At 42.0% G+C, this 17614-nt stretch overlaps 1 protein-coding gene across 1 annotated transcript; it reads right to left on the bottom strand.

Annotated features, from left to right (window-relative positions):
* Window positions 1–9794: 9794 nt before the first annotated feature.
* LOC141655437 (uncharacterized) lies at window positions 9795–11305 on the bottom strand. The gene is made up of 3 exons (XM_074462518.1): window positions 10946–11305; window positions 10746–10832; window positions 9795–10553 (listed from the first exon to the last, which is right to left on the bottom strand). Exons 1-3 carry the CDS (start codon window positions 11303–11305, stop codon window positions 9795–9797), a joined length of 1206 nt encoding a protein of 401 aa, XP_074318619.1.
* Window positions 11306–17614: the final 6309 nt, after the last annotated feature.

The following is a 17614-nucleotide window of genomic DNA, read 5'->3' as shown; positions in this document are numbered from 1 at the left end:
GCTCTGCGCGACTCCATTTGCTCAATCAGGCTCAAAAGACGAGGGTCGCCCCTCATGTCCTCATCAACATGCCCTTGAAAGACATATACATGCAGTAGGCAAAACCCGAATGCCCTTCGCCTTGCAACATAAGAAACGGTAGGATCAGCCTTATTGATGAAGCGATCGATGAAATCCAACATTCGCACTCCCTTAGATGTCACAAGACGGTCAACATAAACTCTGGCCAATCCAAGAAAGTCTCTAAACTTATTCTTATACCCTTGAGAAGTGGAGGGAATAGCAGGCAAATGTTCCGGATCCCAACCACCAATCGCAGTAATCTCCTCAGGAAATGGGCAAATGTCTCCTCCAGAAAAGGCAAATACGTGATGATTAGGGTCCCAATAGTCAAGACAGGCATCGAGAAACGGTTTGACTACCTTGATCAATTTCAAGCTCAAAAGTGCTCCAAAATTATAAGCACCCATGTCATACTTCTCCACACTAGAGAACTCATTTGTCCACTCTTTTAGACGGAGTTTTTGTGTAATAAGACGAAGAAAGACGGAAGAATTATGTGAATAAAACCTACTTCGACGTCTCTATTTATACTAAAAGCTGTTTCCTAAAATCCGTCAGAACGGACGCACTGGGGAACAAGCGCAGCAGGTGCTGCGCCTCTTCGAAGGGACGCAGCTCTTGCTGCGCCTCTTCCTCAACTCTTTTTCTGTGATTTTCCGCGTTGGATCTTTCCTAAATTCTTCAACGAATAATTTCCTATCCATACGGGAAATTATTTTGGTAAATGCGCCAGGTTACCATATTTCGTGTTTCCTAAATCCGCGGGCACGCATCTCGAGACGATATCGACATTTTTCATCATTTAAGCACACTTACACATTTCTTTTTAATTTTCTTTTTGGGGAATCATTTATTTCTTTTTATATTTTGATATTTAATTATATCATTTTTTCGAACTTTACATTTCTCTTTTGCTTTTTTTTTTTCCTTTTGGGGGGAATCATTTCACTCTCCATTTCAAACTTATATGTTTTTATTTTTTTCTTTTTTTAGTGGGTAACCCTCCCTACCGTCCGGTCATTTCCGACCAAATTTTTGCCATTTCCAACCAAATTTTTGCATTTCATTTCTGGTCATACTTTTTGCATTTTCGAGTCATTGTTTTGCGCTAATTCAGGCCATATGTACAAATATATGTTCTGTTTGATTTCTGTGTAAATTTCGGCAGCATGACAACGTAAACCGTCATCTACCAAACCTGTTCAAAGCTAACCTGCAGGTACAAACAAAGCAACCCAGCAGTAAAGGCACTCAGGCCATCATATATACAACCAAAAAAGGGATATGTACACCAAACTGGGGGCTCGAGCCCCGAAACAAGATCCAAATGTCCAAAAAATGTATAAATGTACAAAAATACAGCCAAAAGCAACGCGGAAGCTACTGCTGGTCGCCGTCTAGCTCAGCAACTCTCGCCTCGAGAGCAGCAACCTCGGCGTCACGAACCTCGAGCTCCCTCAACAAGCGAGCCGTCTCCTCTTGGGACTGGGCAAGCTCTCGCTCCAGCTCGCGCTCCCTCTGCAAACAACAAAGCTGACTCATGTCAATCATTTCAAGCATAAAGGAAAATTAGAAAAATCAAAAATAAAGTAAACGAAAGGTTCATACCTGACGTCCTCGGCCACCAGCAAGTGCCTCGACGGCGGTAGCCCGTAGCCGGTTGGCCACCCTCCACAAAGCCACGAACCGGGATGGCGCGACCTGCATTTCAAAAAAAGAAAATGTTTAGCAATTGAGCAAACTCGAGCAAATGTGTTGTTACACGAAAACTATACAAGCTAGAAGACTCACCCTCCGAATCAGATGCTGCCAATCGTCCAAGCTAGCATCTCTCACCGCCACGTCAAAGTCACGTAGCTCGGAGATCGTCGTCATCCCCGTCGTGTCGGTGTACTCAAGGGTCTCGGGGTACTCTGGGGGCTCGATGCCCGCCGCCTCGACCTCCTGCAAGATCAGATGACTTCCGTTAACCGATGATCTTTCATCATATGCTCAAACAATCAAAAATGAAAAAGGGTAAAAGCACTTACCACAACTGGCCAGTACGCCAACCTCCCGTAGAGGAACGCTGAGTAGTCCTCGCCAGGAAGAAGGAGGGCGTCGCCACCGACGCCAGCCAAGTCAGCCTCCCTCTCAACCTCAGAAGGCTCCCTAAACATCGTCCGAGGAGGATCGATGGGAACCGTCAAGACGTCCCGAGAGCACTGCCGAGTCAGGCGCTCGCCCAAGTACCACACAGGACCCATCGATGTCCTCAGCAGCAGCCAGCTCGATCTCCTAGACCGAAGGACCTCATCCACGAAAGGAGAAGCGCCATCGTACTCCTCCCAAGGCCTAGGCACCCACTAGAAAAGCAAATGAAAGGTCATTATTATGATCAGTTCTAAAAGAAGGAGAAAGAAACACAGACAAATGTAAGGTGAAATACTCACGCCGTCCAGCTGAAGAGCGTTCACCTCCCGCCGACAGACGTCGTGGAAGGAACGCCGACTCCTCGTACGGCACATCACCCAATCCCCCACGACGGGATAGGCCTTCTCCACCGGCTCCGTCCTCTTGTGGCGTGAGGCTCGAAAAGTAGGAGTACACCCAAGCCTGTAAATCAAGATAATCAACAACGATCTTTCGTGATTTGATAAGAAAAGAAATGATCTTTCATGAGAAGAAGTGAAGGTTCATACCTCCAACAGTAGTCCAGGGCCGACAGCAGCAGGAGAAGTCCCCTTCTCCATCAATTCCGGACGAACCATGGCCCTCATGAAGCGGATGAGGACCGCAAAACCAGCAGTGACCCAGTCCTAACGGCCTAGGGAGCTCAGGTCTGAAAGAAAGGGAAGAAGCTTCGTCGAAAGCCTCTCGCCCTTGTATCCGAGGTAAATCGAAGACAGAAACCACCAGAGCCACAAGCGGACTCTCTGCTCTGCAGTGCAGGGAGGAGGAGCCGTCTCCCTCCCCTCGATCACCACCAACGCCGGGGTCTTCCCCGCGAAGTAGTCCCGCACGTAAAAACTAGGCACCAAGCCAGGTACCGCAGCCGCCTTCGGCGCCAAATTCCAACCGATCAGCCTCCTGGCCTCCGCCGAGTCAACCCTCATGGCCGTCTCTGGCCACTCCACCACCTCAGTCCCACACGGCAGACCAGAAATCATGTCGTAGTCCTCCAACGTGACCCCCACCTCACCAAAAGGCATGTGAAACGTGGAGGCCGTGTCCCAAAACCGGTCCAAGAACGCTCGGACGAGACTGAGGTTAGCCCGAAGCTTCCTCCTCGCAATATCCCTCCAGGCCTACAACAAGGCGCCGAACGCTCCCCGCTCGATCATGGCCCGCTCCTCAGCCGACAGCCTCTCGTAGCATCCCATCGCCGTCGTATAGCCCGAGAACGACCTGATGTTCCCGGCCTCCTATGTTGATTTGAAACAAAAGCTATCTTTAGCTCAAATGAAGGAGAAAAGGAATGACAAACAGAATTGAAATAAGATGAATGAAGAGTTATGAATCCTATTTACCAAGCTCTTCACCGTCCTGTAGGACAGGTGACCCTCCGCATGACCCCCAGCGGGTGCCTACTATCCCGTGTCTCGGCCACGCAGTGCTCCCTCACTGGCGACCACCTCGTCCAATGTTGGCCCGTCTCGGGGCCTCTTCCTCCTCAGCAGCCTCCTCCTCCTGGACCTCGCCCTCAGCAGCCATCACCGCAGCGGTGAAAGCCTCCTCCAACGCCTCCTCAAGCACCTGAGAAGGGTCAACGACAGTGTCTATGTCCATGGGAGCCCTCCCAGACGTAGAAGCCTCGTCACCTGCAAAATTAAGGTAAATTTAGGCCGCGTCAAGTGACGACAAGCCTTAATTAGGGGATTTTTGAGTTTTCGGAGCTCCGAAATCGCTCTTTTCTCGCCATCATTGGCAATTTTCCCACAAACCCGTCCGCTCATGTGATAATTTGGGTCAAGTCAAGCCTAAGTTGAAGCCTAGTCATGGGTTCGAGTCGGAATTTCGGCAGCATTTCGTTATAACGGCGATTATGCCCTAAAAAGTATCCTGAAAAAGCCGTCACAAACCAAAATTCTGAGATGTTAGGAAGTTTACCCATCACACAAGGATTCCAGATACCAAGTTTCGTCGCAAATGGGCAATCCTAAGGCCATTTTCGAAGCAATTTACGGTTTAGCTGTGAAACCGTCTCAATTTCACTCAAATGCTCAAAACTCAACAAAAATTCGAAACAAATACATGGTTATGGTCCTTATACTACCAATTGGCCATTTACAAAGTCAATTTCGCAAGACAAAGTCGTTTGGGGGAAAAGTCCTTAATTTTCGACTAATTAGGGTCGAAAACCCTAATTTTGTCGATCCCTTTTGATCAAATACAGAAGATAAATGCAAGATTGATACACATACCACGATTAGTCATGGAAAATGCAAGCTTTTGGATCAAATTTTGACGGAAATGGTTGGAATTCGAGAGAGTAATTGAGATTTTGTGTTTCGAATAAATGAAATGAAACCCCTGTTTCATCGGGTTTTTACGCAGAAAAGCCAGACCCAAGAATGGACGCAGCAGGTGTTGCGCCTCTTCCAAGGGGCGCAGCTCTTGCTGCGCCTCTTCCTCAGCTTCCCTTCATACGAGTTTTCAAAAATTCGTTATGAGTTCGTTATTTTGTGGGCCCATCCTTGGTGCGCCTCTTCCTTGATGCTACATCACGTATTTGGTCCGTTTGACGTATGTTCTTCACCCGGATCCACATCTTCCAAGCCAACAACAAATTATCGCCTTTCTTATCCAAGACTTAGCTTGTCACAATGAGCGTTCCTTCTTTGACAGGTGTTTCGACACGCCTTTATTCTGTTCCCCCAGCGAGAGTACACGGATAAACTTTCCCTCTCGAGACATGGAGATCAGTTCCCGATTAAGTTCCCCAGTGAAAATTCACGACCGACAGTCACTTCCTCTCGAGACATGGAGATTAACATTGACCCCAAATTCTTCCGAAGTTTGTTTGAAGCTGAACACAAGCAGATTTCACCCAGCGGTTCCAGATTGTGTCCTGCTGTCTTTCCCAAAATCATCGTTTTATTCCCCAGGCGATCCTTCATCCTGTTAGGTAGCCTTTTTCAGGATAAGCCCTTCAGATCTTTCAGAAACTTACCTTAATCTTTCAGGCAACCCTTAAGATAACCTTTGGGATAATCCTCCCTTCAGATAATCCTTTATTTCTTCAGACACTTCAGGATAATCCTTTCAGTATCCTTTCAGATAACCCCTTTTCAGTTAAGTCCTCTTTCAGTCCTTCAGAGAGTTATCCTTCAGCCTTTCTTTTAGTGAGAGATAGCCTTTAGAGTTAGCCTTCGGAAGTGTTAAGAAGTTTCTTAAGAATCCCTGTGACCCCTAATGCCTTCAGCCACCAAGTAATCTTCAGACCAAAGAGTTTCGCCGAAGCGTCTTCAGTCCCGTTTCACCCGGGGTATCTGAGGTATGGTCTCTTCTTATGGCTGGCGAGCCTCCTTACGTAGTCTAATGGACTTTAAACGACCCTCCCCGATAGTCGACAGACTCTAAAATGTTCCCGACGACAGGTCCTTGGTTCAGACCCCTTGAGCCGCCTCGCGTCGCCATAGTCTTCAGATTGTAATCTTCGATTGACCTGATGGCTATACTTTGACTTTCGTCTTGTCTAAGCCTCAGTCAAAGTAGGGGCTCTGTAGATACCTCATTTCTGCACCTCCCGCAAACCACCCGGTGATGATTGGGCCGCATGTTTGGTACGCGGAACGATTTGTGACAGTCGTAAGTTTATCGTCAAGTGATCGCTCAAACATTTATGGCTACCTCTTAATTGTCATCTACGCGCCGATACGGTCGTTTTGACAGTAATTAGAGTACATTTGCAGTCCGGGCCTAAAACCGTTTTCATTTTCTGACAGCCATTAAAATGCCGAGTCGGAATATTCTGGAATGTTCCGGATATTTCTATTCCATATTTTATAAATCTTTTAGTCTTTGGTAAACAATTTCCCGTAATATTCACACAAAATATTAAGGAAAACCAAATTATTCCGTTATTCCATAAACTAAACACGGAAATCTTTCTTCCGCAGGAGGAAACCACTTGGGAATAAACGCAGCAGGTGCTGCGCCTCTTCCAAGGGACGCAGTGCCTGCTGCGCCTCTTCCCAAGTCCTTTTCTGCGTATTTTTTCATATTTTTTCATATCTTTTCGAGATTCACTTCCAAAGTCTCTCCAAAAACCCTACTTCCTTCACGTGAGTAGTATAAATAGAGACCTTCGGTCTCACATATTTCTCACGCGAGTGTCCGCCCTTCTCTTCTCCCTTTATATTCTAGACCACGTTCTTACTTTTTGGCGTCTACGTGCTTGAACTATCGACCACGTAAGCTCGGATCTTTCTGACTACCAGCCTCGTTTTGGATGACCGACCAATTTGACCAACTCCACCATAATCAACTTTAATCAATCTTAATCGTTTTCCTCTTACGAGGGCACTTTCGTTACATTCGAGTCGAGCATCACTAAACGTTAACTTAGTTCATCTCGTTTCGTCAAACATGTAAGTCTGAGGGTGTAAATCTCTCTTTTATTTATTGTTCTTCATCTTTTGTAATCATATTGTAGGATTTATGTCGAAAATACAATTAAAACCGATTTCAAAAACCCTTTGTTTAAACCCTTTTTACGATTAACAGGAGACGGATGTCGAGAAGGGACGCAGCAACTGCTGCGCCTCTTGGAAAGGACGCAACACTTACTGCGCCTCTTCCTGAGGTTGCCGCCGTTCCTGCTTCTCATCTTCTTCCTTCGTCTTCTGTTGATTTCGTCTATTTTGTTTCCTTTCATCTTTATTTGTTCTTATCTCGTTCACATGATAATTCAACATATTGTTCATCATCGTTAACATATAACCCGTCATAAATTCCCGACTTAAATCCCAAGTAATCAATATTTGCGGGTTTTCGTCATTAAAGTCAACTCCGGGTGGTAGAAATTCGATTCGTTCATATTGAGTTTCTGGAATTCGACCTTTGATATATTTCCATCTGTTTATCATCATTAGTTCATCATTAATCCATCTAATTAACCTAATTAATTAGTTAGTTTGTTTAATCCATTAATTAATCCTTATAAATCATGTATAATTCATCCTAATTTCGTTTCATCCATGTTTATCGTTTTCATGATTATTAATCATGTAAATAATCTGTTAATCACTTTCATCCGAGTAAATAATATTAATCGATCATTAAATCACCAACGAACACTAACGACTTGTAATTCCGGCTTCACAGCCAGAACTGAGCCAAGGAACAGACGCAGTGACTGCTGCGCCTCTTCCGGAAGGCGCAGCTCTGCTGCGCCTGTTCCTGGTTGACTTCTGTCTCTGAACTCCCGTTTTGCCTTGAACTAGTATTAATTACGTAATTAACTAACTATTACTCGTATTATCACCCTTTATTCCTGTTCGTTCATTTATTTATTCTTTCTTTTCCAAATTATCCGTTTTAAAGGTATTTTCGACATAAATCATTAAACCCGATGTAATTATTGTAATGTTCATTATTGTAATTTCCTTTATTGTATTTATCATTGTACTTTGTTTCACTTGTATGCCTTCACATGTAATCAATCCTAAATCTGGACTTTGACATTAATTGTATGATAAATTACGTGTTAACCGACTTAGTCTAATTCTTCACATGTTAGGATTAAAACGTTGGATGTTGCATTGCATGCATATAATCGACAATATATCGAGTATAGATAATTTCCCTAATCATTAGTAGAGGCCGCTATCGAGGCGGACGGGATTAGGTGTTCGATCAAAATGGCTTCCTAATACGTACCCTCACCCCTTACTCCAGATCTCTGTGAACATCCGTGTTCATTGGCATCCACGAGAGTCATTCTAGACATAGAATGCTAAGGGTAACGAGTTCTTGGTGTTCATGTCACTACTTTGTGTCTTGACATGGCACGACGTATTCGAACGGTTTCCAATTTTCCACAATAAATTGGTGGCGACTCCACAAATGCAAACGCTTGTTCTCCCAAGCACCCCCGTGGGCCCATTGTCCACAGCAAGGGCGTTGACGGTCTGGTGGAGTTGGTCGGCGACAGTTGGTCGGCACAGGTGGCCATCGTTGTGGTGATACTGTTTTGACTGAAGTAGTGGTGTTGTACGTAGATTGTACTAGATTTGCCCATTTCTTTCTTCGATGTAGTACATTAGTAGTTTAGTACGTAGTGGCTTTGTTTTTGTTTCTTTGTTTAATTTTTTTTGATGTAGTACGTTTAACAATACCGTATATGTGTTTGTACAAATAATTTACGAATGTAGTACATGTGTGTGTAAAAATAACAATGAAATAAGGTATGTGAAATGAGAGACAAGTAGATTAGAGAGAGAAATTGGGTGGGGAAATGTGAGGGGTATTATTGCCAATAATATACTGTGATGAGTAATATGTGTACTATGAAAATCAACACCCAATAATAAAATAGATAAAATTCCTTCATTGAATATGGTGGCTAGAAGGAAAAAAGATAGGGTTTACAAAACTGGAAATATAACTCTATGATTTATGGGTACATCATATTGTTTAAACAAAGTGAGGAGCAGTAAAATTTATTACTATGATTGAAAGGTGGACAAAGTGGAAATTTGTACATCAATCAATCATCAATTTATATACTTAAAAGAGGAACTTTTGAAGCGATATTATTGGCTACAACTTTTGTTCAATAAATTATGTGTTAAATGAAAAGATATACATTCCTTGAAAATTTAAAAATAATAAATTAGAGGATAACGACTTACATAAATTTCAATTGTCCGAGTCACCCAAAAATAAAATAGTTAAACAAAAGACCGGGACGGAAGGAATATATAACTAGACCATGTTTATTGTTGGCGGATTATTTTTTCGTAGAAAAATGAATGACCGCTACTTATATAACTTGCGTAAGAGATAAAATCTCTTTTGCAAAAAGGAAACCAATTGATTAACTTTATGATATTCGCTTTATTTTATTTTTTGGGTATGTTTTCAGAGAGATTAAATTGCTCTCATTTATCAAAGTTTAGATGATAAAAATTACGGACTAATATAAACAACATATCTGAAGAAATAATTAGTGACAAGAACTACACAAGCCTTTTGTAAACTCCTGTAAGAAATAATTAGTTGTTATGATAAACAACTAGCAGTACAATTTTCACCCTTTTGAAATAGCATTGCAATTGCATTAATATGTATCTAGACCTGTCAAAACTCGACCCGACCCGAAAACTCGACCCGCCCGATCCGTTTTTTAGGGTTACAAACCCGGTTTTTTCGACCCGCGACCCGTTTGACCCGAACCCGAAATGACCCGTTATTTTAGGGTCGAGACCCGACCCGAACGGGTCGACCCGTTGGGTCAAGGGAAAATCATGAATTTTATTAAAAATATTGATATTTATATATTATATTTGAAAATATAGTTAAAAAATTATTTTTTTATTACTTAAAATTAAAAATTCAACTAAAAAGTCAATTTTATATAACTTTTATAATATTTAATAATAAAATAATTATTAAAAAAACTTTATTTTAATAATTATATCAATATAATTATTTTTTTTTTTGGGAAAATGTAAGTGATTTCATTAATAAACCAAGAACCAAAATACATATTACATCTTCATCATTTGAGCTATCCTGCAACTAACTCAACAATACAAGATATTATCAACCCATTGCATTACTCTACTATTCTTACATTTAAGCTCTACATTCTTCAGCCTACGAATACTCTCCTGCTTCACAAACTGTCCAAATCTTTCTGGTCTTTGTAGGTACCCCTCAAGTCTGCAAGTATTGCGAACAGACCAGAGTTGATACATACTGCAAGCTAAAATAACTGCTACAATCTTCTTCCTGCACAGAGAGGACTGTCTCCACTCAATCCACCACTGGATGCAGTCCTTTTGTGGCAGTTCAACCAAACACCAGGCACTCACAACTTGAATGCATTTCAGGCTGTAACTACATTCAAAGAAAAGGTGTTGATGACTCTCCTCCTGTAAACCACAAAGATAGCATAAATTCTGGGTGAGCACACCCATAGTAACAAGTCTATCCTGTGTTAGGAGTCTCCTACGAGCCACTAACCAACACAAGAAACTATGCTTGGGCACAATCCACTTATTGAGTATCCATGGATACCAAGGAACCTTCTCACATTCAGGCTTGAGCCAATTATAACCACCTTTAATGCTATAAACAGAACCAGAGGGGAAAATCAACTGATGGAGCCTGTCTTTTACTTGACAAATCTTCCTCCAAGCGCAACTACTGCCAATTCCTGGTTTATAATCCTGCCAATGATGTTGCTTAATATAAATGGCATGGACCCACCGAACCCATAGATGATCCTCCTTGTTTGCCACCCACCAGGCATATTTCCCAATGGTTGCAATATTCCAGCACTGTAAATCTTTAAAGCCTTATACACCCTGTTTCAAGGGTTTACAGATGTGTTCCCAAGCAACTAGGGAGGGGCTTTCCTTCATCTCATTGCCATGCCAAAGGAATTTCCTGTAGATGGCTTCAATCTTCTTTATGACTGTCTTAGGCAGAATAAAAATGCGAGCTCAATAGCTATGAAGAGTTGATAAGACAGCTTTAATGAGCACTATCCTGCCTGCATAGGACAACTTCCTAGCCCCCAGACGTCTCACCCTCTCCACAACCTTATCCACCAAACACTGACAATCAAGAACAGATAATCTTTTTGGGGAGACACAGACCAATAAATATTTAAAAGGTACTATGCCCCTTTTCATGCCAAACATGGATTCAATCTCATTAATCAACTGACTGTCCATGCCATTGCAATAAAACTAGACTTACTCCTGTTCATCTCCAGTCCTGTAGCTTTAGAAAAATAATCAAAAGCTTGGAAGAGTAACTGGATAGACTGTTTATCCCCTTTGTAGAACAAGATTAAGTCATCAGCAAAACATAAGTGTGAAAGCTTGATCCTATTGCATAGAGGATGATATTGGAACTTCTCATGTTGCTGAACCACCATTAAAATCCTAATCAAATACTCCAAGCAAAGAGTAAACAAAAGAGGAGATAGAGGGTCTCCTTGTCTAAGGCCTCTCTTCCCCTTAAAGAAGCCAAAATTTTCTCCATTAAGTGATAAAGTGAATGTAGGGGTAGTCACACACTGCATTATAAGCTTCTAAAACTGAGGAGGGAAACCCAATGCCTTGGTCATTGCATCCAAAAAGCTCCACTCTACAGAATTATAAGCTTTTTGTAGATCAAACTTCATAAGGATTATGGGAGAGCAAGCTTTCCTCTTGTAAAGTTTAATTAAATCTTGACAAATCAGAATATTGCCAATAATATCCCTTCCCTTGACAAAAGCACTCTGTGAAGGACTCACTATTTTAGGTAATATCTGACTCAGTCTATTGCATATTACCTTAGATAAACATTTATAGACAGTGTTACAGCAGGCTATTGGCCTGAACTATTGAACTGTCTCAGGCAAGTCAACCTTTGATTTCAGAGTTATTGTGGTAGCATTGCATTGCTTCAGCAATTGTCCAGAGTGAAACACATCCTTAATTGCAGCACAAATGTCAGGGCCTACAATACTCCAATTGTCCTTAAAAAATTGACTGCTATACCCATCAGGTCCTGGAGCTTTGTTACCAGGTATATCAAACATGGCTGCTCTTATTTCATCATCAGTAACAGGAACAACCAGACTACCACACTGCTCCTTTGATAGGCATCTGCCATATTGAACTATTTTCTTACTAATCTGGTTCACTTCAGCTGAAGTGCCAAGTAGAGAAATGTAATAGGCCTGGAAAGCCATCTGAATTTCATCAGGGGTAGTACATAAAGTATTATTTACATCCCTGATCTGGTACACTCTATTTTTTGCTCTCCTCCTTCTAATACAAGCATGAAAAAATGCAGTGTTATCATCCCCCATCTTCAACCAATCACATTTAGCTTTCTGATTCAAATAACTATCTCTTGCCTTAATCAAGCCCTCCAAATCTTTTGCACACTCCCTTTCAGAAGTACACAAATAAGTGTTTAGAGGATCATGTATCAGCATTTCCTGAAACTCTTTTAAGGCAATCTCAGCAACATGGGTCAGATTTTCAATGTCTGTAAACTGACTCTTATTCAGCTGCTTTAAGTCATATTTCAAGGCTTTTAACTTCTTAACTACTTGATACATTGCAGTGCCTTGGACTTTCCTTTGCCATCTATTATCAATGATGCTACCATACTCAGGAGCTAAAGACCACATGTTAAAATACTTAAATGGGGCCCTCCTGCCATAAGCCTCCTCCTCAAGCTTTACCAGAGCAGGACATGTGGGGTAATATCCGTATAAGACCCTTTAAATTTAGGACTATAACGTAAATTTAACATGTGAAATATGGTCATAAACGAAATACAACAATAAAACAATAAAGATAAAGAATCAACCTCGGGTCCTTTGATGCACGGCGTAAAGAACAGAAATCAACAGAGATTTCCTCCTAATTGTTGCACCCAAGACCGTCTGAGACTATGCCCTTGTGCTAGAAATGCTTTCTAATTGACTTGCAATATTGAGAAAGCTATTGTGAGTTTTGTCGATGTGAGATCTAGGAATTTCAGAGAAAATGTTCCGAAACCCTAATATTTTCGAGAATGAATGATTAGGTTCAACAAAAGAGGAGATCGCTCCTTTTGTTTATGTTTGGCTCGGCCAAACCGAGTGGGAGGGGAGCTCATGGGCTTTTCATTTCCTCTTCATATAAACTCGTGGTCCGAACCCAAATTACTAAATGTATATGACACGGTCTAATTATAAATCGTCATCGGTTATCGGTTATTAAAGCATCAACTAATAAGACGGATTAGTTGAATTATTAATACATGTCCGACAAAGACAATATTGTATAATTATATTCAATATACATTAATCAAATATAAATCGTTTATATTTAATTTTACGAATTAACCGCTTAATTCGTCTTAGCCATTATTATTTAATCCGTATTAAATAAAATATCTCAACATCACATTTTTGACTAATTAATAGTCAAATAACTCAGACTAACTGGTTAGTCGAATTTGGCATCAATATGACTGTATTTTCATACTGTCACATCTCTCAAACGTATCCTATAGGTGTGACTTTTAGGGACCAGTTGATCACCGCCATCTGTATGACAATAACGTCAAACTTATCTAGCAAGCCAACCGTTATTGATAAACGTGGATCAACTGATAATAATACCAAAAGTATGCCCTTTGATCCTTTTAGAGATTTATAAGTCCTTACACTAACTGTTAAGGACACCAGCCCCAACAAGCTCCCACTTGTCCGTACAAGTGTATGTGCAATGACGTTATCCGCACTAACTAGAGGACACAAGCTCCAACAAACTCCCACTTGTCCGTACAAGTGTATGTGCGATAACCGATTCTCATATTCATTTAAAATTTCTCCCACTCAATGTAAAACAATTTGCAGATCCGGATCCGCAAAGGTCGTATTTTACAATCGATCTGGATCAAGAGTGGTTTCCCCGACTAGAGAGTAACTTAACTGATAAAACGAATCCGTATCCGAGCATGGCCATGCATTTCGATTCTGACTCCTCGAGTGGCCCTGAGAAATATCGAGTACCTGATAAAGGCTGAATATTTCCTTCAACTCGAACTCCTTCCGATCTAAGCTCAGCATGAAATGACCTAGAAAAAATCTACTTGGCCCCCTGTTACGGATGACCGTGAGAAAGAAACCAAAGTCACCCAAAATCTGCCTTAGTCTCAAGAGACAGTCGATAGTCAAAAGAATCGACTCTTAGGATCACCATGGAAGTCCTATCCACGACCGGGCACCGAATGTTATAAAACATTTAGGACTCCACGTCGATGTCACAATTGTGTCCTACGAAATATCCGTATAAATCGCCTCTGTGATTGGTCAGTCAACCGGTTGACTTATGGCTCGTTGAACCCACCATCAACCAACGTCACAAAATAATTGCCAGAGTTATCAGCTCATGTGGGCAATTAAGGACTGAAAAATATAATGTTCGTTCAGTTCACTTTGTGGTGTTCAAAATTTGTCATACAAATCCACATGAAAAACAAAATATATATAAAATATCAAAACGATGATGTCGTATAGAGTACAAAAGGGAATGAATCTAATCCATAAAAGAGTACTACAACTTAGGAACACGTTTAATTCCCATGGAATTAACGTGCCCTTCATGCTTATCTTGTCGTAATGCTTTAGTGAGAGGATCTCGCTATGTTATCATCTCGTAGCAATCTTTTCTATCACTACTTTCTTTTGCTCCACGTAATCCCGGATTAGATGAGCTTTCCGTTGTACATGTCTAGACTTGTTGCTAGACTTTGGCTCCTTAGCTTGGAAGATGGCACCACTATTGTCGCAATAGATGGTGATCGGGTCATTCGAACTAGGCACTACGGATAGTCCATGTAAGAATTGACGCATCCATATCGCTTCCTTTGTAGCTTCGCACGCGGCATAGTACTCGGACTCGATCGTAGAATCTGCTTTGTAACAGTTTGTTTCGAACTCTTCCAGGTGATCTGCAGCGCCATTAAGAGTAAAAACGAATCCAGACGAGATTTCGAGTCATCTCGATCCGTTTGGAAGGCGGCATCTGCGAATCGGTTGCGCATAGCTTTTGTTCGCCTCCATAAGTCAATGCCCAATCTTTAGTCCTCCGTAGGTACTTAAGAATGTTCTTGACAACCAGCCAATGTGGTTCACCCGGATCTTTGTTGGAATCGACTTGTCATACTCAATGCATATGCCACGTCCGGACGTGTGCATATCATGGCATACATGATTGATCCTATAGCCGAGGCATAAGGAATCCGTGTCATGCGCTCTTTCTCTTCCGGTGTCTCTGGTGCCTGAGACTTGCTCAAATGCACCCCTGGAGCCATAGGAAGAAACCCCTTCTTGGAGTTAGTCATGCTTTGAATCTCTCTAGGACTTTGTCTATGTAAGACTCCCGATCGAGAGATAGCATCCGTCGTGATCTATCTTGATAGATACGGATGCCCAGAATTCTTTGTGCCTCTCCCAGATCTTTCATCTGGAAATGGTTTTTCAACCATACTTTCACCGAAGTTAAGAGAGGTATGTCATTCCCAATCAGGAGCATGTCATCGACATACAATATAAGGAAAACAATCTTGCTCCCACTCGACTTGATATAAAGACATGGTTCCTCGACCGATCGAATAAATCCATTTTCTTTAATCACTTGGTCGAAGCGATGATTCCAACTCCGAGATGCTTGCTTAAGTCCATAAATGGAACGCTTAAGCTTGCACACTTTCTTAGGATGTTGTGGATCAATGAAACCTTCGGGTTGTACCATGTACAACTCTTCCTCCAAAAAGCCGTTTAAGAAGGCGGTTTTCACATCCATTTGCCAAATTTCATAGTCATGAAAAGCGGCGATCGCTAAGATAATCCGAATGGAACGCAGCATGACTACGGGTGCAAAAATTTCATCGTAGTGCAAACCTGGCACTTGGGTGAAACCTTTAGCAACTAGTCGTGCTTTATAGATATCTTGTTGACCTTCCACATAATGCTTTATCTTGTAAAGCCATTTGCATTGAAGGGGACGAACCTTAGCAGGTAAGTCAACAAGATCCCACACGTTGTTCTCATACATAGAGTCCATCTCGGATTGCATGGCCTCAAGCCATAGCTTTGAGTCAGAACTAGTCATGGCACCTTTATAGGTTGCGGGTTCACTACTCGTTAAGAGTAGAACGTCATCTATGTCATGTTCCTCGACCATACCAATGTATCTGTCTGGAGGAATAGAGACTCTTCCCGACCTCCTAGGTTCCTCAGGAATGTTAACCGCAGCCGGGATTGAAGGAATAGGTTCCTCCAATAGTTGCTCGGTACTTGGTTCTGGAATCTCCGACAGTTCGAAGGTTCTATCACTCTTTGCATTCTCGAGAAATTCCTTCTCTAAGAATGTCGCACTAGCCGCAACAAAAACACGTTGTTCGGTTGGCGAATAAAAGTAATGACCAAGTGTTCCTTTAGGATAACCTATAAAGTACGTCTTGACCGATCGCGGGCCGAGCTTATCCTCGTGTCTCCACTTGACATAAGCCTCGCAGCCCCAAACCCGTATAAAGGACAAGTTAGGGACCGTTCTCTTCCATATTTCATATGGAGTCTTGTCAACAGCTTTAGACGGACTTCGGTTAAGTATTAGAGCAGCTGACAGAAGAGCATAACCCCATAATGAATCAGGTAATATCGTGTGACTCATCATGGATTGAACCATATCAAGTAGTGTTCGATTTCTCCGTTCGGACACACCATTCAGCTGAGGTGTTCCAGGTGGAGTTAACTGTAAGGCAATCCCACAGTCCTTTAGGTGTTGATCAAACTCGTGAGAAAGATACTCGCCACCACGATCTGAACGTAGTGTTTTAATATTTCTACCTAATAGGTTCTGTACCCTAATTTGGTATTCCTTGAATTTCTCAAAGGATTCACTTTTGTGTTTCATTAAGTAGACATAGGCATATCTACTTAAATCATCCGTGAAAGTGATGAAATACCTATAGCCTTCTTGTGCGGTGATAGACATAGGTCCACATACAACCGTGTGTATGAGTCCTAATAGGTCAGCAGCGCGCATTCCAACACCTTTGAAGGAAATCCGAGTCATCTTGCCGATGAGACATGATTCACACGTGCCAAATGATTGAAAATCAAAGGCCGAGATAGCTCCATTTTTAATGAGCTGTTTTACGCATTTCTCATTGATGTGTCCCATACGGCAGTGCCATAGATACGTTTGATCTTTGTCACCAACCTTTAACTTTTTATTCATTACGTGTAATATTTCGGTCGTCTGATCTAAAACATAAATTCCATTCATGGAGACTGCCTTGCCATAAATCATATCGTGTAATGAGAAAATGCAAGTATTATTCTCTATTACAAATGAAAATCCAAGTTTGTCAAGTGCGAAACCGAAATAATGTTTTTCGAAAGATCGGGTACATAATAGCAGTCATATAATGACAACTCAAATCCGCTAGGAAGCTGGATCACATATGTCCCCTTTGAGACGGCAGCCACTCTTGCTCCATTCCCAATACGCAGGTCAACCTCACCCTTTACGAGAGGCTCGAGATTTCGGAGGCCCTGCACATGATTACACAGATGAGAACCGCAACCAGTATCTAGTACCCAAGTTCCGTAACTTGCATGGTTGATCTCAATCATATGAATAAAAGTAGAAGAAGAAGACATACCAACAGGTTTAACGCGACCTGCTTTTATGTCCTCATGATAAACATGACATGTCCGCCTCCAATGCCCAGTCTTGTGGCAGTGATGGCATTCCATGTTTTCGGTTTTGCTCTTTGTCGCGCCTGATGAGGTGCTCGACTCACCAGGCCCACTCTTACCTGGACCCGACTT

Source organism: Silene latifolia, chromosome 5 (assembly GCF_048544455.1).
Source record: "Silene latifolia isolate original U9 population chromosome 5, ASM4854445v1, whole genome shotgun sequence".
Classification (NCBI taxonomy): Eukaryota; Viridiplantae; Streptophyta; class Magnoliopsida; order Caryophyllales; family Caryophyllaceae; genus Silene; species Silene latifolia.
This window is presented reverse-complemented; position numbering and strand designations above follow the sequence as displayed.